Source organism: Stegodyphus dumicola, chromosome 1 (assembly GCF_044657685.1).
Source record: "Stegodyphus dumicola isolate Sdum_Otavi_A_Nest chromosome 1, ASM4465768v1".
NCBI lineage: Eukaryota > Metazoa > Arthropoda > Arachnida > Araneae > Eresidae > Stegodyphus > Stegodyphus dumicola.
In genome coordinates this window covers 67,399,734-67,426,976 of record NC_140768.1, presented here as the reverse complement: position 1 = coordinate 67,426,976, position 27,243 = coordinate 67,399,734, and the positions used below count along the sequence as shown (strand labels likewise).

General features: G+C 31.3%; 1 protein-coding gene across 1 annotated transcript; it reads left to right on the top strand.

Annotated features, from left to right (window-relative positions):
- Positions 1-914: 914 nt before the first annotated feature.
- LOC118185275 (astacin-like metalloprotease toxin 1) lies at positions 915-25,815 on the top strand. The gene is made up of 6 exons (XM_035355116.2): positions 915-1,001; positions 8,079-8,144; positions 9,312-9,387; positions 21,005-21,122; positions 23,375-23,538; positions 24,329-25,815. Exons 2-6 carry the CDS (start codon positions 8,121-8,123, stop codon positions 24,547-24,549), a joined length of 603 nt encoding a protein of 200 aa, XP_035211007.1. The 5' UTR covers positions 915-1,001; positions 8,079-8,120; the 3' UTR covers positions 24,550-25,815.
- Positions 25,816-27,243: the final 1,428 nt, after the last annotated feature.

The following is a 27,243-nucleotide window of genomic DNA, read 5'->3' as shown; positions in this document are numbered from 1 at the left end:
GCTGTTCAGTTAGTTATATCAAATAAGTGTAGGAGCCTTCTTATTTTAGTGCTCCGGTGCGCAGCGGCTAGAATTATAATTTATTCCCAAAATAGGAAGAACCGTAACCGGACTCCGGTGGGCTCCGTCGCAATTTAAGTTCTGAAGAATGATACATTTTAGTAAATCACAAAGGAATTTCTTTGAATGATATTAAACGGAAAACTTCAACTTTCAGTTATTGCAGTTTATTTTTTAACCTGCCCTTAGAGAAGAGACGAAAATGCAATTAAGTATTCCACTCAGCTTCTATCATATCGGGATCGAAGTTTAGGTGTTTTAATTTTTATAATGAGTATAAATGTTTGCTAAATATAACTACAAGGATCGAGAGATCCTGTAAAAATGTTAATATCCCATAACTTTCATAAAATTGATCTTTCAAACTCAAAATGCCGAAGTATGAAAATATGCATCATTTGAAAAATCTTAATGATTGGAAATGGATAAAGACCACATAAATACTTTTTTGAACACGGTCTATATACTTTCATATGCATATTAATTAACAAGTAAAGAGCTAAATTGGCACCTGAAATATACTTCGAAATATAAAGAAGAGATAAATTCTTAAGCACAAGGGAAACCTTTGCTCTTCAGTTATGATAATGCGAAAATGTAATATTGCAAGTCTGCGAAATATAAAGAAGAAATAAATTCTTAATCTCAAGGGAAATTTCTTTGCTGTTCAGTTATGATAATGCGAAAATATAGTATTGCAAGTCTGAGAAATATAAAGAAGAAATAATCACAAGAAAAACCTTAGCTCAGTAACTTAGTTTAACAGTTATGATAACGCAAACATGTAGTGTCGCACTCTGATAACACCTTTTTTTTATTTATTTTTTAAAATTTTTAATGGGAATAAAACCCTGTGCTTGGGAAGCGTACCGTATGTTGCTTTCTAGGTGCAATTCATTCTGCGTTGTGCCTGAAGGCATTGGGAAAAAGGATTCAAGGAGGTAGGTAAACTATTGTCAACTTGTCTGGTGTCTTAATTATTGTCAACTTGCTAGTCTAAAGGGGCTTTGTCCCTGAAAGGACTATTGTTTTCGTTTTGCGATTTTGCGTTGAATCACTATAAATGTCCGTTTCACTTTTCAAACAGTTGCCAACAAGTGTAGAGTCCTGCAATATATTTGAAGAAATTAAATAATGAAAAATCTGCATAAATGTATGTCTATTTCTCGCATTGTGATAAAACAACGGTATATAGAGCCATCGAATTTTGAATGACGTAATCCTACTGCGAATATGCGCAATTGGAAGTCCAAATTTGAAATTTGGAATTTGTTTTATGATCGGTTTCGTATTTTGTAAAACTTTAACGAATTTTTGATTAATAAACTCAAGGATTTCAAAGCAAGCAATGGCAAAGTTGTACAGAAAAAACATTTCTTTCTCCAACGCGGGAGTCTCTGTATCGGAAATTCTAAAGATAGGCTCATTTTAAAACTATTTTGCGATATTGTGTTGAACTGAATTTCATGGATTAAGTGCAAAAAATGTGATATTTAATAAATAAATGCAACACACAAAATGTTAAAAAAACGCTCCTTTCAAAATCTGAAACCTTTCAGATTTTTTTTTTTTTTTTTTTTTTTTTTTTTTTTTTACAAAATATTAATGTTGAATAATCCGCAAAATTATAAGCAATAAGCATCATGCATGTAGGGATTATAATGTATGTAGCAACTCTCTATATCTGAAAGAATCTTAATTCGGTTTTTTAAACTATTTAATCCTTTACATGAGCTTAGACGGAAACGTTCTTTTCCCGTCTTCCCTTTTATCACCAGAGGTTGTATTAGTCTAAATTAGGGGTTCTCAACTGGTGGTACGCAAGGGAAAAACAAGTGGTACGCAAAGAATCAAAGTGTTTTTAACTATTAAATTCAAAAATTAAAACCACAACATCCTGATTAAGGTTTTTCTCTAACAATCAGTAAATTTATGCGATCTGAGCTTTGTTCAAGAGTGTTGGTGGTAGTAGTACTTTTTAGTGGTGGTACTGAAGGTTTTCAATTTTGTTTAGATGGTAGGCGTTAGTCAAAAGGTTGAGAAGGTGGCAGCACAAATGAAGGAATACTGACTATATACTTTCATATACATATTAATTAACAATAATATTAATTAACAATAATTAATAAATGTTATCGCCATGCACTATGTTTAAAGAATGCAGGGAAAGTAAAACAACTGCATGGCAATACTATCGGGAATTCTAAAAACATACTGCTTTTTTAAAATTTTTTATAACTGTTGAATTCTATTCGATGTAAAAGCACAGCAAGAGATTTCTAATAAAATCTGAAAAAACAGAAAAACCCGTATCAGCAGAGTAAGTCCAAAAGTAGATTGGAAAACTAAAAACTCAACGAAAGCATACAAATCCTTAGCTGTCTGGTGCGATGTTAAAATCGAAATCTCTTCAAATGTTCTTTCTTTTTTCCCCTTTTCTTTCTTCTCTCTTTCTTTCTTTTTTTTTTTTTTTTTTTTTTTTTTAAACCTAAAAGGGGTTATTAGTCTGGAAATAGAGTTTTGCGTTGATTAACTATAAACAGCGTATCATTTTTCAAATTGTTACCACAAAAATTCTGTTATTCTGTGTGATTTTCAAAGAAATTAAATAAGAATTTGCAAGTATATATGCATGTTTCAGAGCCATCGAATTTTGAATAACATAGTCCTTCCACCTGAACATGTACAACTGGAAGCCAAAACTTTGAATTTCGAATTCGTTTTATTATTTATTTCTTATTTTGTAAAATTTTAATGAATTTGTTTTATTAACAAACTCAAAGATTTGAAAGCGAGCAGTCGCAACTCTGTTCGAAATAAAATATTTTTATTATCAGCTCACGAGACCATTATCATTCGAGAAAATGTAAGACAGTTATCTTTTAGTTTTAATTAACAAACTCCGCTACATGAAAGCAATGTGTTGCCGAAGCCGGAAATAAAATTCATTTATCACCCACGCGTCAACCTGTTGCCATTCAGTAAGGCCTAAAATACTTTAAAAGTTAATCTGGAAAGTTGATGAATAATCAGTTAAGCGATTTAAAAGCAATAAACATAGTTCTTAATACATTTTTATATTTTTAACGTGAATGACTTGAATTAACTCGTATTAAAATGAGATGTCAAATTAGAAATATTCAATACGTTTACGAAATTACACTAGATTTACTCATTAAAATCATTATATACGTTTCTTTTTTTATGATAACTATTTAAGGTGGGTAGCCGTGCGAGAGGAAATATGTTTGGCAACTTCTAACACTTTATCGGAAATTATAAAGATAAGCTGCTTTTAAATATTTTTTTATTTTTTTTTTATTTTGCTGTTGAATTGAATTTTATGTGGCATAAGGGCGAAGAACATGATATTAAATAAAAACAGTTAACACAGTAAAAAACTGATAATAAAAAGAGAAACAAAAATATATAAAAATATATGCCAATACTGAACAGTGCGTCGAGCATTCTAAACATATGCTGTTATGCAGCTTTAAAAAATTTTGTGATTTTGTTGTTGAACTGTATATGATGTAAGTACGAAGAAATCAGTCCTTTATAATAAAACTAAAAGGGGGGAAAAGTGGGTTAGGGAGAGGGCAAAATCAGACTGGGAGACTGTAAGGTCAACGAGAGCGTAAAAAACCTTAACAAATCCTTTTGAGCGAATGCTAAAAATCTAAAGCCTTTCAAATTATTAGCCCAAAGGGTGTTAGCCCATAAGAGCTATTAATTTCGTTTTGGCATTTAGAGTTGATTTACTATAAATGTCGGTTCACTTTTCAAATTGTTGCTACCAAATTATAGAGCTCCGCATTATATTTAAAGAAATTAAATAATGAAGAATATGCACGAATGTATATATATGTTTCTCTCACTCTGAAAAAGCAACGGTACCTATAGGTACCGTTGCTTTTTCACAGTGACATCAAATTTTGAATAACGTAGTTCTACAGTCGAATACGGGCATCTGGAAGCCCAAATTTGGAATTTGGAATTTATTTTATTATATATATCATACTTTGTAAAGCATATATAAGTTTTTGATTGAGAAAAACAACGATTTCAAAGCGGGCAATGGCAACACTGTACGGGGAAAAAAAGGGGGGGGGAACATTTTTATCTCCAGCGCACGAGACTGTGCGTGTATCGGAAATTCTAAAGATATACTCTTTTAAATATTTTATAATATTGCTGTCCAATTGAATTTTATGGTTTAAGTGCGAAGAACATGATATCTAATAAATAAAGGTAATACACAAAACGTTAAAAAATCTGAAAGCTCTCAGATTTAAATATATATGTATTTATTTATTTATTGTTTTTGCGTTGTTTGAATTCATTTGGACATTTAGACAGCAACGTACATTCTTCATATACATATGTACATGAAGAATTGTTGGCTACTGATCGACTGCAGGATAATAATTCAGATTATCAGAAAGGCTACCAGGAATTCTACAAGAGATTACAAAAGAAAATTTCAACCGTGCCTAATTGCTTAAGTATAAATATTATTTCAGCTTACAGCAATAACGTAAAAGAAAAAATTATACCAATTTATTTAGTGGCTAATATTACACAATAAGTTATGTTACACAATAATAACTTTGTGCAGTTTCATAGCAAACTAATGAAGCTGTTTAATTTAATGCAACTAGCACAAAGAAGCAATTTATTTTACAATTACATTTCCGTTGAAATTCACTTCAACGTTATTAAAGCATTATTCTTAAGGTCATGAATGCATTAGGAAGTGTAATGCTGCACGTGGAAGATTTGACACTTTTTTACTTCCTTGTACGAAGTAAAAAGGAAGTATTGTAATCGCGAAAAGTTTCAGGCAGCATATTTCAAAGAAAATATCCATTTTGAAAGCTATCGAATGAAATTTAACGATGTTTTTGCGTGATATCTGTACGTAAGGACAGAATAAAAGACTCTTTTCCTCCAAAAAAATTATAAAACTGCTTTAAAATGAATTCTGAAGAGAATTTTTCGTGGCGTCTGTACGAACGTATGTACGTACGTATCTCGCATAACTCAAAAACGAGTAGCCTCACAACGTGGAAATTTTATATATAGGGCTGCTATAACATGTAGATGTGCACCTCGTATTTTGGTTGCTGTCGGCCGCACCAAACGTCGGCTCAGTGATCTCAGTTTCTTTATTCTTATATGTTTGTAAATTGTACATTTTTTGCTTTATAAATGATTGAATTATGTTGTTCTTATCTTCCGGTTAAGGTTTTTATGCCTTTGGTAAATCTGTATGCAATATTTTTAGAATTATCAACAATTTCAAAGTTGTTTAAGTGCCGCTAAGCCTAATAATGTTTGTGATGGTGGCCATTGAAACAGTAGAATAGTGGATTTGTTGCCAATCTAGAGAAACTTAGCTTCGCAACAACAAAGATAACGCCTTCATTTATTACAGTCAAAAGTCGTTAATCCGGACTCGTCGGGACTTCGGCGATTCCGGATTATCGATTTTTCCGGATTGTAGATCATCAGTTTAAATCTAATAAGATAGCATGCAAAAATTATAAAATTATAAATATGAAACCGTAATTTATGAAATAAACAACAATTATGATCTAAAGGGTATCAAAATTTACAAAAAAAAAAAAAAAAAAAAAAAGGTTAATATTTATTTGCTTACTTTACTTTCTTCGCTATCGGAAGCGAATTTTAATGACGAGGAATTTGATTTAAATCATATCAAAGACGGAGTACATCGAGATGAAATACTACATTTAGTAAGGAATTATAAGCCAAATAAAATAAAAACATCTGCCCTGAAGATAAGGATAGTGCTGACAGATCAACTTCCAATTCATTGCGCGCCGCGGCGTTCCCCCGCCGCAGAGCAGCGTGAAATTGATAAACAGATTTCGGAATGGTTAGATAAACAAAGGATATGCCTTTATCCATTTTTTGCAGCAATTCCACTTTTTGTTTAATGGACTTCGAAACATACTTTCGCTTTGTAGATCCTTTACATATTAGTAAATATATATCGGAAATTCTATTTGACATAATCGAAAGTTCATGCTTACTTTTATAAAATTGCTCTAACAGTCTGCAAAAAATACTAAGCTGGATCCAATTCGAAGATTAAGGAACAACAAAATCTGCAACATTAACTGAATTAGGTAATTTTAGCTTAGCTTATACCGTTCGTTATACATTAAACGCTCATGCGTCAACGTATTTTGGGCCTGCGCACACGCATATTAGCAGCCGTAAATGTCTTACGCGCATGCGTCGATTTGACGCATGCGCAGAAAGTTTGTAGCTTTGAGTTCCGGATTATAGATCATTCCGGATTATGGGTGTCCGAATTAACGACTTTTGACTGTATTGTGAATTAAATCATGCTTAATCCTTTCTGGAATATTTTCAAGGAGGAAATAAGTGTTTAAAATTTACTTCGTAATTTTTAATACAGATATTTTGACCTTTTTATGTATTATTGCCTTGTCGCGAAGTGAGAACTGAATTGATTGAATGAGAAGTACTCAATCGTCTGTGAAAAACTTTCTTTTTTGTTTTGTTGCTTAATTTCTTTAATACATCGTTCTGGCTTTATTATAGTATTTGAATAGAACATGTGACAACGATTAGATAATTCTTTAAATGATATAAATTTTGTGCATAGTGAGTTATAATACGAAAGAAATATAATACTGTTAAGTGAAATTAGCGCCAGAGTGTCACTATGGGAAACAAATAGTGTGAATTTTAAAGAATGCATTTATTCTATTGTGGTGTATGCGCTGTCGGCGAAGTAGATTTAATTCAATCCAATAAATTTAAATGAAATGCAAGAAAAAATGTGTAGAATTAATATTCCGTACAAGAAAGTCATGTGGTGTACACATCAGATTTTTTCTAATTATTCTACTGAACTTCTTTTATTTGCTGTTGCCACGGGATGAAAGTGTATTTGGCTCTTTCCTGAAGCCTGAAAGAGCTATATAATATGTGTTCAATATTAGTGATAAAGGGTGTCATATTTGACATTTTTTTTTCTTTTGCCTTCATTTAAAATGATAATTTGGTTAAAAAAACTTTTGAATGTAGCAAACATGTAATGACATTTTTATAATAGCAGCTATTGAGACGACAAACCCAGTGTAAGTTACTTTTTTTCATTCCACAAAATATAATTTTAATTTAAATTCATTGTTTTCTTTTATAGTGTCTTTTTTTTTAATACATGCCAAATATACTTGTAGTGCTATTAATAGATAACGTCTTCGCTTTTGCGTATTTAGTGCAAATATGAAAAAATTTACCTTACAGGTTTTTCTTCATCCCTAAGAAAACAGGAATTGTTTACTTCGCCTTTGCTAAACCAAGCCATTCGTAATCTATGCTTTTCCATTAAATATTTATATCTATGGAATTTTAAACGAACCCCCGTGTTGTTGTTAAAATTACTAATTTTTCAATCAAGCATAGTACTTACTACGCTAGTTACAGCATAAAAACCTACTAACGCTCTATAACAGAAAAAAAAAAAAAAAAAAAACTTTTAACTTATCCTTAGCACCCTGAAGTGATTCCAGATATCTACGTTTTAATCGTGTACTTTCACATCAATAAAGGATAATTTGGGTTAACAGACAAAAAAGATATGTACTGGCGCCATCTATAGGCAAAACATAAACTTAAAATATATCAATACAATTAAAAGAAAATGTGACTATTTCAGTTTTAAAGAATTTGGATTAATGAAATGCCATTCTAATCAGTAATTAAATGCATTATCCATATTCTATCTTCGTCAGTTTTCTTAAATTTCTCCAGTAATTTCGTATTTTCGTTGTATCACTATTAAAATATTTCATTTGACTGGTAAGAAATTTATAGTTTCGTCGGAATGGAAATTGACTATATACGCTAATTAGCATGCTGAATTACATGGACCTATTTGCAGTGGCGCCATCTGGGAAATAATATTTTTGCTTTGTTAACCCTGAAGTAGTAATAACATTCCTTTTTCTATTCAGGTGCATCCGGTGAACGCGCAATCCTGATTTTTTGAAGGAGATATGTTAGCAGCAAATTTTGATGAGGTAAGTTCTACACTTATATTTGTCACGATATAAATTATTAAATATTCTTTCCCGAAGCGCCAACGGGTTCTCTGCGGTTTTCATCCGCAGAGAACCCGTTGGCGCTTCGGAAAAGAACCAGTATATCCACTAAGTTACCAGGTTTGAACTGTTATCGCCAAAGTTGGCAATATTTACATTTACCGGGTTCTCTGCGGAAGTGCGTCCAATATTAAAAGTACAGAGTTCGTTCAAGGTGTTAAAACTTAATGACAGTTTTGTAAAAAAAAGCAAGAAAATAGGAAAAAAGAGAGAAAAAATACTTAGAAGATTATGATAAAATGTATTTTGATAACTAATAAGCAAAAATCTTCATTTAGTAATGAAAGATATATATTTATTGTATCGTTCCCTGTTGCATAATTAAAAATGTTAATAATTGATTGTCATCGTCCTCGAATAATAACATACATGCATTTTGTAAAAATAAACAGAAAAAGAAAGTTGATTAGCATGCATTTTATATGCAATTTCCGAAAATTCTGAGGGTGATGTTCGTCCCTTTTCTTCAAGAGAGATTTGTTTAAAAAGATAATCCTTAAAAAAAATTTTTTTTTTCCTGAAAAGTCGACACTATGGGCAGATAAAGAGCAAATCTTGCAAAATAGCTAAATGCAGTCGTAAGTTTTAGGAAGGATTAATGATCTAAATGCTTACTTAATAAAGATATTAAATATTTCTAGTTTCGCTTCTAAAGAAATAAATTATTTATACATAATTTTATCTTATTTTTCTCAAGCGGCCTCGTCGTAAAAGCCGAACTCTGCTAGTTCAACAGGAGCTCAAATGTCGCTCAATAGGCTGACAACATGGGTGTTTTCCTTATTTTTTACCGTACGTAGCATAAATCTGAGACAATTTCCCTTAAGCTAATTTATTTACAAATCATCTCGCCCTTTATTTGTTTCTGCCTTAATTTATTATCTAACTCATTTACATATAACGTGACTATAATCCCGTTCCTATTAAAATACTCGCATAAACGGCTTCTCTTCCAAATTATTAGTTTCCGTTAAATATGATTATGCCTTATTAGTGCTCGAAATATTCTGCTTCAACATAATATTATATACTGTGAGCTGAAGATGAATGTTTAATATTATTCTTTTCATGCATTTCAAACCTTAGGATAGAAATGCTGTGGTGGAAGAACATAGAATATGGCCAAATGGACGTATTCCTTACACAATTGATCCAGAACTATGTGAGTATTTACTATTGACTTATTAATTATTAATTAATTAAATCAAAAATTCTTTAAATCAAAAATTTAATAAAATTAATTTTTTTTAAAAAAATAAAAAGTAAAAAATTAATAAAGTCAAATTAAATAAAAAAATTCTGTACTTTGCTACTTTTCAGAGAATTTATAATTTAGTTATCAGTGCAGTTTTAACTTTCTTTACTTCACATTTGTTATTATTTTATCATATAAATCGAGATATTTGTTTAAAGCAGAAAATTAATTATAATTATATTAGCTTATTAGATAGCATTTCTTAGATGCAGGAACACATACTGGAATGTCATTATGTATTTCACCATGATAATTCAATTAATACCATGAGAATCAAATGCATAACAGAAATATTACCGATACCATGAACTTCGAGATATATGCAGTTTTTAAAAGTAAACAAATAAGTAAAAGGTAACATAAATTACAGAAATGGAAATCTAAAGAGTTAGCATAATCGTTTAAAATTAAATTTCAGAATAATTAAGAATATTGGGTACCAATTAAAATTTAATAATTAAATCTCAAAAATCGGTATAGTAGAGTTCTCTGCCTCATTTTAACCGGCCATATATATTTTAGTTAATATAGTTTTTTTTCATTTATTATTGTTTTAATTTTTCTTGAACTAAATACTCTGTGCCAATTTTAGAAAAATGTAGCAACTACTGTATATAACGGAAATCGATTACTTCGTCTAGTTCAGTGGTCGCCAAATCTATGAAGCTTCTGAGCTACTGTATAGTTTTTAAATCCTACTGTGAGCTACCAACCATAAGAACTATCAATTAAAAAATATATATATAAGATTTTAGTACCTATAAGCGTACATTTCTAGTAAACGTGAAATTAATTTTAATTAAACTGTGCATAACAAAAAGAAACTGAAATTGAATTGTACATAAGAAAGAAACCGAAGTGTAGCTAGTAATATATAACAAATGCAATAACATATTTTTTTATTAGACTTATTAATTTTAATGAGAGGGATGAAAATCTTTTTTTGTCATCGAGAAGTTTTAGTATTGGGAGAGTACGTAGTGGCTGCTATTCGAATACAGTTGTTCAAGTGTTCATCAGTGAGTCTGTTTCGATACTTATTTTTAATAAATTTCATACTGGAAAAAAAATTCACACAGATAGGTAGAGCTGAGTATTGCCTTCACTTTGAGACAATCCTAGACCAAAATTGGGTATTTTTCTTTAGGAACAAGAGACTTAATAGTTTCAGACCGTGAAGAAAGAGATTTTACAGATAAATCATCTTGAAAATCAATCATTTTGAATGAAATTTTATTAGAAGAAGAAGCAATGAATCTCAAAAGTTTGAGACAATTTAAAGGAAAGTCCTGAACTATTGCTTGGTGTTACGCACACTCTTTTAAATTACAATTTTTATTTCAAAGCAGAAAGTCTTTCCAGCCTTTCTGCTCTTCTGATCTTGTCCGACAGATTTTTCCCTTTTTGTGAAACAAAAATAAATTTTGAAAAGTCGAAGATTCAACACAATCAGCGAGGTTAAAAAAAGCCACAGAAGGAGAATTTTCACCACGATTGCTGTACGAATTGAAAATTAGGCTGGAAGCCATGTATCAGTCGGAGTGTAGAATATTTCCAATATCACAAAGGTTGAATAATTTGCAAGTGCATGCAAGAAATATAAAAAATGGAATTCGAAAGCATTTAAGCAATTCTCGTAATAGTACATTGCATAAACTTTAATCTTAGATCTATTACTGCAGATTCCTCCTGTAATTTACATGACAATTTGGATGTTGGCAGTTACTTTATTCTGGTAGCTTTATTTTCGTTTTGTGTAATTTTTCTGGAAACATTTTTTTTTTTTTTTAATCGAATCAGTGGAGTTGGTTATGCGCGAGTTTCAGCAATTCTTCGATTTCTTTTAAGTGAAAGCAGATTGCTGAGTATATGAGCAGTGCAGAGTTTATTCAATGTCTGATTTTTTAACTGAAAAGAGATCGCTATGTACGTGGGCAAAGCCAATGTAGTGCGCAATGCCAATGCTTTGCGCTATAGGGAGTTTGTGCAATTCTGTGATGCTTTTTAAGTGAAAATAGATCGATGTGTACATAGGTAAAGCCAATATGGTGCGCAATGCCGAGGTTGTGCGCGATGCCGAGTTTGTGCAATTCTAAGATTTTATTAAGTGAAAATAGATGGATGTGCACGTGGACACCGAGTTTGTGCAATTCTTTGATGTTTTTCGAGCGAATACGGATCGTTGTATACAAGGGAAAACGAGGTTGTGTGTGATGCCGAGCTATAATGTAACTTTTTTTATGTGCAATGTTTAACATATCTTTTGTGTATTTTAAATTTGTATTGTTGTGTTAATTGTAAATCATATTTGAGACATCTTTTTTGTTATTTAAATTGTATTTTTAATTGTTTGCTTTTGATATGTTGATAATGCTTTCCGACTTACGATAAATATCGATAGTCCGACGATCTACTCAACAGTAGCAAAACTGTAAACTTTGACCCTATAAGTAACGTTTACCTCATTATTTTAATACGTAGTGTTTGGTATCGCAATTGCACTTGATAATATGAGTTCATTGATAATATATGTGTCTGTGTGTGCGTATGTGAAGCATTGCTTAGTGTTCCAAATTTGTAGTATTTATTTTCTTATGTTATTTTATTTTCATTCTGAGAAATTAGATTTCTTTCATTTATTAATGCTTAGAATTCTAGGATGCCTACAGAGAATATGGCGTGATTTAGGAATTTTAGAAACTGATATGAAAGCTGTGTAATGATGTTCATATGCAATACAAAATATTCTTCTTTTTTATTATTTTTAAGTTTAAAATTTTTAGAAAATAATGAAAATTGTCTAATTACTGGTATTCGAGGAATTATGTCGTTGCGTAGCAATAAGGTAATTTGTAAAAATGATAAAATTTAAATGCTCCACAATATGAAATTAAATTTAAAAAAAATCGGTTTTTTTTATTTGTATAAATGCTAAAGCTTAAAAATCTTTGAAAATATTGAAGCTGTATGAAATAAAAGTATTAGAGACTACGATGTTGTTTATTGTTTTAATAACTGGTAGAATTAGCTCACTGTATCATGCTAATTTTAAATATAAACAATTTATTATACTTATTTTCAGTAAAGCCTAAGCCTAAATGTTATAAATGTAAATTTAAAGTAAAAGAATTTGATATTAATTTACAATAATAAACAATTCATTTTTATTTTTAAGAAAAAATAGAAAGTACGCGTAGTGTAAATGCCAAAATACCATGGACCTTATAAGAAATAGACTAACCCAAACGGGTTTTCTCCCTCGTCTGAGGCGTTGCCGGCTGTCACCTTGATAACATCCGGAGGAGTAGGGACGACTTGCAGAAATGTAACATTGGTTGCCTATTGCAGCGTGTATAATTGTCAAGAAAAAGCTGGTTGTAGCGCCTCATTTCACAAATTAGAATTTCTACATATTTTTATTTTTGAAATTGAGATTGATTTTTAAAAATTTAGCATATTTATCAAGCATAATTAACGTTCCAAATAATTATAAAGCTATTGCATGCTTTCAGGACTGGATATTTTTTTCGCTTTTCCTATGCTGTAAGGAAATTTGTAACTACTACTTTTAGAAAATAATATTTTAATCCTGAACTAATAGAAAATTTCAAACAAGAAATTTTCTCTTGCAATTTTTATGCTTTTTATTGATGTAAATAAGTAAAAAAACACTAAAATATTTAAAAACGAATTTTTGAAAGTTTTGTTTAAAATTCTAAATTGTGCTGTTTTAAAATTATAGGTAAGTATTATAGCACAATTTCTATAAAGGAATTTTATTTCAGTTATATTTCATAATACATCATAGTGATAAACACTTTTGACTCCTTAAAAATTTTTATACATTTAATTCTAATATTAAAATTGTATTTAACCGTAATAATTAATTTTGCTTGTATTTTATAGTGATTATTTTTTTAAATTTATGTTTAGTTCTGCAAAAGATTTTTTTTTTTTATTTACTGTTAATTTAATTTATTAGCCCAAAGGGGCGGTAGCCTAGAAAGGCTGTTAGGTTCGAAGCGGCATTTTGTGCTGTTTTACTATAAATGTCCGTTTCTTCTCGCAAATTGTTGTTACCAAATATTATCGCCCTGTATTATATGTAAAGAAATTAAATAATGAAGAATCTGCATGAATACATGTATGTTTCTCGCACTGTGACAAAACGACAGTATCTAGAGCCATTAAATTTTGAATAATGTAATCGTCCACCCGAACATAGGCATCTGGACGGCCGAATTTCGAATTTGTTTTAATCTATTTCATATTTTGTAAAACTTTAACGAATTTTTGATTAACAAACTGAACGAGTTCAGAGCGAGCACTGTACGGAAAATAACAGTTTTATCTCCAGTGCGGAAATTCTGAAAATTATGCTGTTTTCAAATGTGTGTGGTTTACGGGTGAAGAACTTGATATTCAATAAATATAGATAAGACACAAAACTTTAAAAAAAGAGTGCTTCTAGATTTTATTTTATCTTTTTTTTTTCCTTCATTACGCTCAGAAAATTTTATGCTCCGAATTTTATGAATTATTAAAATAACTAATCCACTTTAATGTTAATAATTTAATCATCATATAATCAAATAAATATGATCGTTTTGTAATGTTATTATAGTTTGGAAAATCACTGCCTGAAAATGTTCATTAAATTAAAAAAAAATTATCAGATCTTGTTTAATTTTACTTTATTTATTTCAAAGCATCGCGTACTATCAATCTTATTTAATTTTACTTTATTTTTACGCAAAATTAAGTTCATAAATTTTGTGCTTAAAGTTTTTACCATTTTACCAGAGTAAAGATGTTTCTACAAGAATTACGCGTGTAAAAAAATGCGCGAAATGCAGTAAAACGTGCTTTAATGAGATATATTAAATCCTATTTGGAAAAAACTCTGGCTTTCATAATCTCATCACTATACAACGTACCACATTTAATAATTAAAAAGAGTTATGTGATACAAACGCCATAGGTTTCAGTGTTAAAAGTAAACCAGATCGTCCCTATTCTTTCTTGCCGACATGTCGGTGACGCGCGCCCCACCCACTGGGTTAGTCTATCTCTTATAAGGTCCATGCAAAATACATTGTGACGTCACAAGCTTAGTCCCACCATTTATGGACGTCACACAGCTCCGCCTTCTCAACTTTGTTGATGCAGCCTATTCTGCGATTTTACCATAGAATTTAAGTATTTCATTTCAGAATTATATTTAAATAGTGTAAGTTTTTGTGTAAAATAACTGATACTAAAATTGTTAAACATAAATTATAATTGATAGTTGTGGTAAAAAAGTATTTTAAAATTATTATTTAGGCTTTACTGTTATTTGTATTGAATTTTTATGTTGATAATTAATATGTGTAAGCCATCCGGCATTAAAAAAAAAAAAAAAAAAAAAAAAAATACTTGTTAGCTGTGTTTTAGAATTTGTTGCCAAGCAGGCGCGTGGAAAATAAGTAGTAACGTTAAAATGACGTAGTGTGATTTGAATGTGCTGTCAAATTGGCAAAAGTCTTTTCTTAGTTCTCGCCATCCAGACGTGTGGTAGATAGTAACGTCATCCTGACGTATTATAGCTAAACTGTATTGCCAAACTGGCAAAAATTGTTTTTGTTATCGCCAGCCAGGCGTGGAAATAGTAAAATTGTTAAACTGACATGGGTAAAATTCCATTGTATTGCCAAACTGGCAAAGTTGTTTAAATAATTCTCTCCAATTGGTTAGTGTGAATTTTGTATTTGACAAATTAAGTCTCTCCAAAAATTAGTATATATTTTTAATACAGGTACGATTTGTAAAACTCAAGGAAAGCTTATTAAAGGTAACTTTTTCAACATGTCATTCTTAGCTAAAAGTAGAAAACAGGATTTAAAGGTACTGGCAGAGTTAGGTTTAACCGTGAGACATGAATTTAAGATTGCTCTATTGCATAAACTGATTACTGAAAGTCCCGGTTATGATGAGGAATTTACTCGAGAACTACTGGCTGCAATTAGAGAAGAAAGAGAAAGAAAGAGAAAAGGAACATGAAAGTGAAGAAAGGGGAAAAAAAGAAGAATGAGAAAGAGAAAAGCGCATTAGAGCTTTTGAGCTACAGAAACTTCAGTTAGAAGCATTGGCGGCAAAAGCACAGCCGGTAGAAACTACGCAGTTAAAAAATCTGAGCAGCCTTTAAAAATCAGAATTCCCGATGTCATGCCACGTTTCAACCCTAAAGAAGATGAAGTAAGTTTATTTTTGGTGTTATTTGAGCGTTAAGCTAAAACTATGAATATACCTGCTGAAAATCAAGTGACTCGACTTATTTCATTGCTGCCTCCTGATATTGTACAGCTTATTGCTACAGAGGACGCGAAAAAGTATGAATATGTAAAATGTCTACCATTACAGTGATTTAAACTGAGTGCGGAAAAATTTCGACAACTATTTAATAAACACCAAAAGTCTACTGAAAGTACTTGGTATGATTTCTACTATGAATTAAGGAATTATTTAGAAAGATGGCTTAACGGATTAAACAATAAAATTTTTGAACAGCTAAAAGATCTCTTACTGGTTGATCAAATTAACAAGCATACTTCTCCTGATTTCAAAAAACATTTTAGGATGAATGGACTACCATCATTTTACCTACTGAGATGGTTAACAAAATTGAAGATGTGAGAAAAACAATAAAACCGAAATTTTCTGCCAATCAAACTGAGAGAATTAACAAAGGATCATTTAAACCTCGTTATGATAATTTTGTGAAAAAAATAGAGTACCCGCCTCATTTTAAGCATTCTGATAAATGGGATGACTCAAAATACCAAAAATATCACTGACAAAGAAGTCAATTTCAAAACAACAACCAAGAAAATTTAGATGATAAAAGATATCGAACGCGTTGTTTCGAGTATGAGTCATACGAACATTTTAAGCCTCAGTGCTTTCGCTTAAAACCAAACGAAAGGGTAAATTGCCTATCTTCGAATGATGATTTGTTAGAGACATATACAATAACGGTTTGCATATTTCACAAGTGCACAACAGTGTAGCCACTGAGGGAGGAGTTTCGAAAGTGGACCAATGAGTTACTATTGCTCTTGTATAGCTAAATCTTCGTGCATTTGAGGGTATGTTGTTTACGTTTTATTTTGCATTTGTTTCGCAGTTATAAATATAGTAGAAAATCTCATAGTGCTTTCGTTTTACGAGTTTAATTAATCGCTGACATTTCACTTACGCGATTTTTATCCCGCATTAATATTTGAATTGATGTTCACGGCATATTATCGCTCTTTGCATCGAGAAAGTGACTCAAGCAACAATTAGCCTCGAATATTATGCATTTACTAACACCTGTGGATTAAGAGAATTTAAATGTATAGTTTCTTTTTTTAACTGAGCTGAGAAGGACTGAAAGTGTTACTATGACTTTGGTGTTTTCTTATTTCAGAGCTTGCATTCTTTTGATTTTTAAAGATTTTAAAGTGTTAAAGATTTGATTTTTAAAGTGTAAGATTCAGAATACATATTGTGTATGATCTAATTATATCCATTTTTAAAAGTTATATGTGAATAAATTGAATATATTCGTTGTGAATAAGGTAAATTCATTCTGTTTGATGAGTATTTCTAGTGTAGACAGTACATTTAATGATAAAGCCAAAGCACTTTTGACTTTAGTACCAATTATTTTAGAAATATTTTCAAAAATTAACTTTGACGCATGCTACCCTTTTGCAATAACACCAAATGGCAATAGATATTTAATTACAGCTATTTGTTTAGCTTCAAAATATCCGGATGCTGTCTGTACCTGTTCCTAATATTGGCACAACGTCAGTAATTGAAGCCACGTTGCAAATATTTAGTAGAATGGGTATCCCGAAAGAAATACAAACTGATCAAGGTACATCCTTTATGAGCAATCTAGCCATTGAATTTGTAGAAAAATTTGGATAAAAGTAACTAGAAGCTCAGTACTATTGCGTAGCTGAAAGTTAAGGGTTTTTAATCTTTTAACCTTAAAACTTTAAACTGACTTTTAACTTTTCCTTAACCTTGGTGCCGGACAAAACTCTAAAAAAATATAAACAATATAATCATAAAAAGTGAAATTCTATCAAGGCACATAAATGTCTTTTATCACTAAATCTCAACACCTAATCAAAACAATGAGTTAAGTAGTTAGTACAATTGGAGCGCGTTGTGAGAACCCGTGTAAAAAGGGAAACATCAATAACACCAAATTCAATAAAGATCCATGTTTCTTAAAAAAAAAAAAAAAAAAAAAAAAAAAAAAAAAAAAAAAAAAAACAGTTGCAGCTTACAATAATTAATAAACCTTAAGATGAAAAATAACACATATTTTATTCCAAAATTAACATACTCATATTAATTTGTAAGTTTACTATTTTTTGACGTTCAATATCTCACTCATTAAGCTGGTAAAACAAATCTTTAAAAAATCATTTACAGACTGTAAATTAACTGGTCATTATTCAAAATATTCTAATCCCTTAGTAGTTTACTTGTATAAAATAAATGATTTTCTTCTAAGTAATTTGAAAGGATAGAGAGGTAATCGAACTTAAAAATCACTCACAGATTTCCCGGATCATAAAATCTTGAGGGAAGCGTCCAATTTTTCTCACGGAGGAAGTCGATTTCCTTGAGCCAACACCTTGATTACAGTTAATAAACTAACACTCGCGCGCTGAAGTCCATTCTTCACAAGAATATCTGGAAACGGGGTCCAGTGGGGTGAAGTCCTTTTTATAAAACTAACCGCCAGATCAGGGAAAAGTTCGTTCTTCAGGAACATATTTCTGTGGGGAACGTCTAGGCATCAGGAACCACAGGAGCCGTATAGTAATAATTACACGTCGATTCGAAACTTCCAAGTGTCAGTTATATTCACTAACAATCACGCGCTAAAATAGTTCAGTAATAGTAAACAGTCAAATAGTAAACAGTCAAATGTTCTTTGCAGCTCGCTCACTTTTCTCCAGACATCTCGAGAGGAAAATGTTCCTTGCATCTCGCACAAAAACTTCTTAAACATTTCCCGCAAAACAATGCAACCTCCAGAGCAAAGACAGACGCAGCCCAAGCCCTCTTGCTCATTAAGCCCTGAGCAAGGCCAAACGCCCCTCGATCTTTCTTTCTCTTTCACATCCCGGCTGCTCAAAATTCACTCAAATCAGACTCCGGCCCCGTAAATTCATAGGCTTACAAAAAAATCATAAAATTAAATCTCACCAACCCCAAAATTTTACTTTATCTCTAACTGAGAAACTGCACCCCCACAACGAATCAAAAACAAGAAAAATCTGACAATGAAGTCCTGACCATCAGTACTTCGGAAAAAACGTGAAAAATAGTCCCCCCAGCCAACAAGCAGAAACTAGCGGTAAGAAAATCCAATTACGTAAACTTACTGAAGGAAATATTACAAATATAACAAAGCTAAAGCTAGTGAGAATGAGAAAGCCGATTTATGATTTGAGTTGTAAACGAGATGGCAAACAGTCTAACTAACTTCAGTTCTACTGTTAAGAAAAAGACCATAAACCAGATGTGTTCTCGTAAACGTATCTTGTCTTTGTTACACTTTATACAGTTTCAAGAATAAAGCTTTAACATTTTAAGAATACTCCTTTTATCCGTTTGAAATATAAATGAGTACAAATAAAAATACTAGAATAATGATAACTTAAAACAAACATTAATATAATTGGAATTCATGACATAACAGTACACCACCCGCAAAGCAACCCCGTTGAAAGATTTTACCGAACAATCAAACGAATTTTAAAAGTCTTATGTATCGAAGCAGCCCCTGAGTGGGAGAAGCAAGTTCCCGCAGCTCTATTTGCTTTAGGAACAGTAACGCGCACGGGTGCGGGATTTACACCTGCAGAATTAGTATATGGCCGAAATCTTGAAAGATCTGTAACATTATTATGTGAACAATGGAGGAATCCTCAAGACGAAGGAAATAATGTTGTTGAATACGCTTTCGAATTAATAAATCGGTTAAGAAGATGCAAAGAGCTGGCCATATATAAAATGCTGGAAATGCAAACCAAAAGAAAAAAGTGGTACGATCGTAAATCTATCAAAAGATGATTCTCTGAAGGAGATTTATTATTAGCTGGATCAACGAGCAAACCAAATAGGCTAGCTGTTGAATGGAAAGGTCCTCGGAAGGTTAAGAAGAAATTATCCGAAAATAATTATGTTGTGAGTTTCGAAGGAAAAAGAGACCTTAATGAAGTCTACCATGTTAACATACTAAAACCTTATCATAGGCGAGCAGAATCGGTCAACCTTATGATTACAGAAGATGAATCTGAAACTGATGATATGGAGAAAAATTTCCCAACAATTGACTCTGAATCGACATTGTTCGATTTTGAGGAAATTAAAGAAAACTGTTACTTATATGATAAGCTAAATGAACAACAAATTCAAGAATTGCTTGATCTGCTGTTGAAGTTTTCAAAATCTTAGCCTGGAAAAATTTAATAACGCATGATATTCTGTTGACAGAAAACACAAATATATTAAAACAAACAAATATATTAAAAACAGAAATTGATAAAATACTTCAACATAAAATAATTGAAATAGATGCTTCAAACTCTGGTATGAGTGCCGTTTTAGCTCAGAACGATGAACGAGACAATGAACATCCAGTATTATACCTCAGTAAGAAGTTTACAGAAACTGAAAAAAGTACTCTACCACAGAAAAAAAATGCGCCGCCATAATATTTGCTGTAAAGAAACTGCAATGTTATTTAGACGGGCATACTAAACTCCTGATCATGACAGATCATAATCCACTAGTATGGCTAAAAAATAATGTCAATCTAAATCCACGACTTATGAGATGGGAGCTAGTATTACAACCCTACAATTAAACTGTCGTTTATCGAAGTGATAAAAACCATACAAATGTAGACGCATTAAGTCGCACTCCCTTGTCTGTTTAAATAATTTGTTTCTCTATATAGATAAAAAAATTATGTTCTTTCCTCTCTTCCTGAGTATATGTTATTATGTTATTTATTGTATTTGAATTATGTATTGTGTTTTGAGAAAAATTGTAAACTTTAATTTATGAATATATCAATTAAAGTTTATCTGGAGGGGGAAGAGGTTGTAACATTTTATTGTTTAGCAAACAATTATATTTATTATCCTTTGATATTGGAGTTGAAACTGCATATTTGTATCATGTAACCTTTGCTCAGCAATGTTAGAAGTTGTTTAAAATTGATATTCTGAAAGTTTTACCAGTTAGTAGTTGCATGAAGAACTTATAGAGAAAGAAACTTTAATAGAAAGCTGGAGTGTGAAGCTGTAATTTGATAGGATTGATTTTTAATTTTCTATATTTGTGAATTGATAATTTAAATTCATTATCTATATTTGTGAATTAAATTTAAATTCATATGATTTGCTAATATGTTTGAAAATTACTTAAAAAATTTTTCAAAGTATTCTGCACTCTATCGCAGATCCACAGATACCACTAATCCAAGAAGCCATGCAACACTACGCAAACAAAACTTGCATCCGGTTTGTATCCAAAGAAAAAAGCGACAAGCAATGCGTTCGTATTTATCCTGGCAATGGGTGAGAAATTTTTAATTGTTTATATTTAACAATTTAGTGAAGTACTACGTACTAAGTTTAACATTGTTTTATAGAGTCTTCTTGTGTGTTTCGGTATCATCAACGCGTAGACCCTACTGAAAGACTATATAGCGAATTCTTGTTAAGTTTTGAAAGACAGATGACGACAGAAGAAGGTTTTAATAACCTTTGTTAACTAAACTGAACAAACACGCACTCACTCAGTGCTCACGATTAACCACCACTTGTGGCTAAGTAACGTGAACAGAAAATAAGATGTACAATCACAATAAAGTAAAGATTGGCAACACGAATGACTCTTTCTTTATCTAAACCGCTACATCGGCTGTGCACATGTAAGCTGAGCCTAGAATATCAATATAATTTAAAGAAAGCGGCTAGCACCAACTATTAACTTACTCGTACAAAAGAGCTACTTCAAACAAGCGGCGTAAATTCGGAACTAAGTCTCTTACTGCGAACTCTTAAAACTGCTGCTTAAGTACATTACTTTGATATGCATACACATCATTAAATTCTGTACGAAATAAAAGTAATACGACACCTAATTACATAAATTTTCAAATCTGCAATTTAACAGCAGTTCCATACATCTTCCATGCATTGGTAGTTTGTCGCTTTCGTCCCCATCATGAATATTTATGAGGCTGTTTCGAGGCCGTTTTATGCTTGGTCATAGCGATAAGCACAAGAAGCACGATAAATATAAGATCAGAAAATAATTACACTGAATTGTTCTATCAATACTAGCACCTTAAACTGCCCGAATAAGAAAAGTTTGGAGCCAATGGTTGTTCGATTTAGATTCAAATCCTGAGGTACGGGTAGCCGCATGGTAATTTTTTTATATTTTCTCATAAAGAAAGCAAATGTTAGCTAGTTTCATTTAAACATTCCGCCACGAAAGCACCCTTCACTTTAGAAAGATACCATAACGTACTTTGTTAAAATACATAAAAAAAGTATGCAATAAATATTAACATTTTTCCCAAAGTCCTCTTCAGAAAAGTTGGTGTAAAGCTTATCTGCATTGCATAATTTCCTTTTTCTTTTCTTGGGTAGCTTTTTCAATGGAAATGTTTGATTTGGTTTAGTTTATTATGGCAAAGCAACACTAGGGTTATCTGCCTTAGGATAGGGATGCCTTCGTGGAGGACTTTCTAAAGGAAACTGTCTCGTATACACGTTACACACGTGGAAAAGCACGAAAACTCTCATGCGGCCAGGCTGTTCGCTTGGATTCGAACCTAGGTTAGGGCTATCAGTGTTTAACGATTTTATCGCTCGACCGCTGGTGGGCCTTCAGTGGAAAGATTTGGAACCAGTTTTTTTTTTTTTTTTTTTTTTTTTGTCTGGTGTCAGTTTTTACTGCATACTGCATTTTGCATCAGTTGTGTGCTAAACTTGCGAAGATATGGAGCAAAAATTAATTATTATTTCTAATTAACAATGTTCTTGGGGAATTCAAAAACTTGTTTCATCAATCTGCTGACGTCGAAAATATAGTTCATGGTCAAAAATGCACTAATATGCTATTGATAGTATACCGCTGGGTACCACTAATCGGCAAATACCCTTGAGTTTGATTTCAGCCAACTAATGGCCGAGAGGTTAAATTTATAGAACAATGGCAGCTCGCTTGGAATCTCAGTTCTGTTGGTTGAATCTCAGTTCTGTCGGCTGGAAGCCTAGTGCGTCCATGTCTTTTCAAATACATTTTCTTCTCAATCAAAGCCAGCTTCCATAAGAAACTCCTTCACGAAAGTACCCCTACCATCGGAGAAAACATTTTTAAAATTATCCTACTTTGTTTAATATAAAATTTCGTATTTTATATTATTTAAGGATTGCAGCAGCTTTCAGTTAATATTTTTGTAGTAATTTAATATAAATTAGTATAAATTATGAATGTCTATATGCTTTTTTAAACATATATATACATATATTAATGTGAATATATGCTTTCTTAAACACATCGGAGTTTGTTGGACAAGCGAGGAGAGTGTTTATTCTCTTATTTTTCTATCTAAGTGAATGAATTTATATTAATATTTAATAGTAGGCAGGTTTATTCCTAAATGTACTCTCATACTTAAATTTTTCACTTACACTAAGAAACTTCATACTTTTTTATTCATTTTGTATTTTTAAAAACCTAATGCATTCGCATTCTGCTAAGATAATCACCCTCTCAAAAGAATCCTCTGAATACTTTTACTCAATCATTTCAGATGTTATTGGAATCCCCGAAGTGATCGGCTATCTCTTGCAGCAGGATGCTACAACTTTGGGACCGTTGTCCATGAGCTGGGGCATTCCGTTGGTTTGTTCCATGAGCAAAGAAGAGCAGATAGAGATGACTATGTGAATATTCATTGTGAAAATATACTGCCCGGTGAGTAAACTGAAATTTTGATTTAGATATACTCAGATCTGTCAAGCTGTATAAAGCAAGCTTTACATCAGGTTGATCGGTTATTATGCATTTCGCTTTTGACATATGATCACTTCTTACTTAACAAGATCCAAATCTTCTGGTACCTTTCACTGTCATCTGATCTTAATGCACGGCTTTATTATTTCTTAAACTTTACTGCAACTCTTATTGGTTATCTGACAGTTAAATCCGTAACAAGAAGTTATTTAATAACCTGTAGCATGTAGAATTAAATTTTAATTCAATTAACTACGACCACGAGTCTTCATTTGCAACTAATAATAATGAAAATAGAACTGAGCACCGAAAACTCAACGTTAACTGCATAGACTTTATTACAGCCGAACAGCCTTTACCCATTGAAAGAATCAGTAAGACAGCGTTCTAACTTCAGTTTTTAATAACCCCCAAGACTCTTAATTTAACTATTTTCATTTTCAATCCTAGAATATTACCATGCTTATAATAATTCTTTCTGAAGTGAATTATTCAGAAATAATCCTTGCTATATCATTTTATACAACACGCATGACGCATGCATTAGTTATATAATGACGAAAAGCCTTTAATATACTAAATTAATAAAATCTTTTTTCCTATCATGAAGTGGATGTTGATCATTTTAATTTATATTATTCATTATTATGTTGCTTTCTTTCACTGAAATATTTACTTCCTATCTAAAAATTTAGCTAGAGAATATTGTAATTATTTTGGACGTATATAATTTATTTGCTTCTTATTTTAGGCAAGGAAGATCAGTTTGAGAAGCTGCCGCGGATACAAAACCAACTGCTCACACCCTTTGATTACGACTCTATTATGTTGTATGGAGAAGGTTATTTCAGTAAAAGTCCTGGCTTGAAAACTATGACTGCTAAAGACGGCAGGAAATTGAAGGACGTGGCGGATAAGCCTGGGCTCAGTGAAAGCGACATTATCAGAATTTCCAAGCTGTATAATTGCTGATTTGCATTTCATTATAGAGAATTAATATTTAGAAAAAAAAAAAAGAAAAAAAATGGTGTAACGTTTCATTATTTTAAGTAACGCCTTGTAATGTTACGTCTTGCCTATTTATATACTCTTGTTCCGCCAGCGGCCAAGCGGATAGGACCTCTGAGCATTAACTTGTCTCAGGTTTGAATCGGGAGAATCTGATCGCAGTATGGGTGCTTTCATGGTTTATAAAGAATACAAGTCAGCTACCATGGAACGTCTACCACGAAGGTATTCAAATAACCGTACACTGTTTCATCGCGAAAAAAAAATTGAAGTATTAAAAGGTTTATTAACAAAATGTCAGAAGATTTTAAAATGAATGTTCCTATAGCTGATATTTAATCTTGTAACTTTTATATTAATACTATAACAGGAATCATATGATATAAAATATTAGAGCTTCACCGATTGATAAAAAGTTGATTTCGAGTAATTATACGTATTTAATTTAAAAAATTATAAAAAAAATTATCAAAACTGCAAAGAAATCACAAAATTTCGCTTTAGTTATCTATTAATAAATCTTTCCACTACATCAAAATGCAATCAGTCATGCATATTATGTGTGATCGGTTTATAATTATCATTTTAGGAAGAAATTATGGTGAGAGTAGAATTAATGAATGCTGAAACACCATCTTTAAAAGTGATCAAACTAGATTTATGCTAAAAATTCAATAGGAATGTCTCTCTTACAATAGGAAGAGGAATAGGAATAGGAATCAATTTACTATCTTTTCAATAGGAAATAGGAAGGTCTCTCTTTCAATAATCATAAAATATTGACCAAAATTTTAAAGAAAAGCTATAAAGATGTTTATAAACAATGCTTTTTTCTTTAATGCATTGTCTCAGTTTTAATCAAACCTTTTATACCTTAAATCAATTTATTTATTAAACCCTTTTTAAGCTTTCCTTTTGGTAACCACCAGCGACCAAGCGGTAAAATCGCTGAACACTGGTAGTTCGGTCTGAGATTTGAATCTCGCGAATGGGTTGGCTGCATGGGCATTTTCGTGATTTTTCCCATGCGTAACGTGCTATATATGAGCCAGTTTTCTTTAGAAGGTCTTTCACGAAGGCATCCCTACGCTTACTAAGCAGATAGCCCTCGAGGCTTCGCCATAATCACGTAAACCAGCCAAGCTTTACTTTTGTAAAACATTATATTTTTCTGCGGGCATATATAAATGAAATTGCAAAATTAAAAAAAAAAAAAAAAAAAAAGAAGAACTTCACTATAGGAAATACAAGAAATAAAGAAAATAAAAAGGAAGTTTCGTCGACTGTATTTAAACGATCAGATAAAAACATTTCTCTCAAACTCAGATATTATATGGCTATATTTCTTAATAAAGAATTTAATTTAACATATCTTGAAATAATGAAATTAAAAACCATAACGTAGTTTTGACACTCGAAAATAATGGGCATAACTTTAATCCATATTATGGTAAAACCTGATTTTTAAAAAATTGCAAACCTACTTTATGAGTCTCTATAATAATGAATTAAATACGTAGTTATTAAAAATTAAAACAGAGGAGATATTTATAATAAATTAAACTATACAATTACTTAAAGCAATCAACAATTACTTAAAGTGTGCTCAGAAATAGTTTTTGAACTGATGACATGGAAATAAAAAAAGGAGAATAGCTTTCTCCGATTGTTTGTATTGTAAATATGTTTTCGATCGTAGTTAAAATCTTGTGTTTCTTTTAAATGGTAATATATCAGTCTTGGGCGACTCACAGGGCTTTATTTCTAAAATTAGAAGTGTCAGAGCCTATGGGAGACCGTCAAGAAAGAGGTACAAGAATAAATATATAAATAAAATAACTAAAAAATAATTAATAGTTAAATAATTAATTATTAAAATAATTAATGATTAAAGTAACTTAACAATTTAAATTTAAATTTAATAAAATGTGAAGAGCTAAATTAAAATTTAATAAGCGATTTTTAATTTAGCCGAAATCAGCTTTAGAATAGAATGCTATTAGTCTCCCAAACGGTATTTTGCGTTGAATCACTTTAAATATCGAAACACTTTTCAAATTGTCGCCAACAAATACTATCGCTCTGTATTATATCTAAAGAAACTAAATAAAGAAGAATCTGCATGAATGCAAGTATATTTCTCGCATTGTGAAAAAACAACGGTATCAAATTTTGAGTCATCAAATTTTGAATAACATAGTCCTCACTTGAACATGAGCACTTGGAAATCTGAATTTGGAACTTGTTTTGTTCTCTATTTCACATTTTATAAAACGTTAACGAATTTTTGATTAAAAAACTCAACAATTTTAAAGCGAGCAGTGTAGGGAACATTTTTATCTTCAGTGCGCGAGACTCTCTATCAGAAATTCTAAAAATATGCTGCTTTAAATACTTTTAGCACAATGTGGCGTTAGCCCAAATGTTCTCGAAACGTGTATGTGTCTGTAAAATAAGAAATAAAAAAATCCCCTCGTTTTGGCTTAATATAAAATCTGAATGCTTTCAGATTCTTTTAATTACTAAAAATAACATTTTCGAGATTAAATTTCTGTTGAATTTTTTTTTGCATTTAATGCAAAATCTTGCCATATGGTGCATACTTTATTCGCTTAAAATGTATCTTTTACAACGCGGGCATTAATGCAATCATCTCCG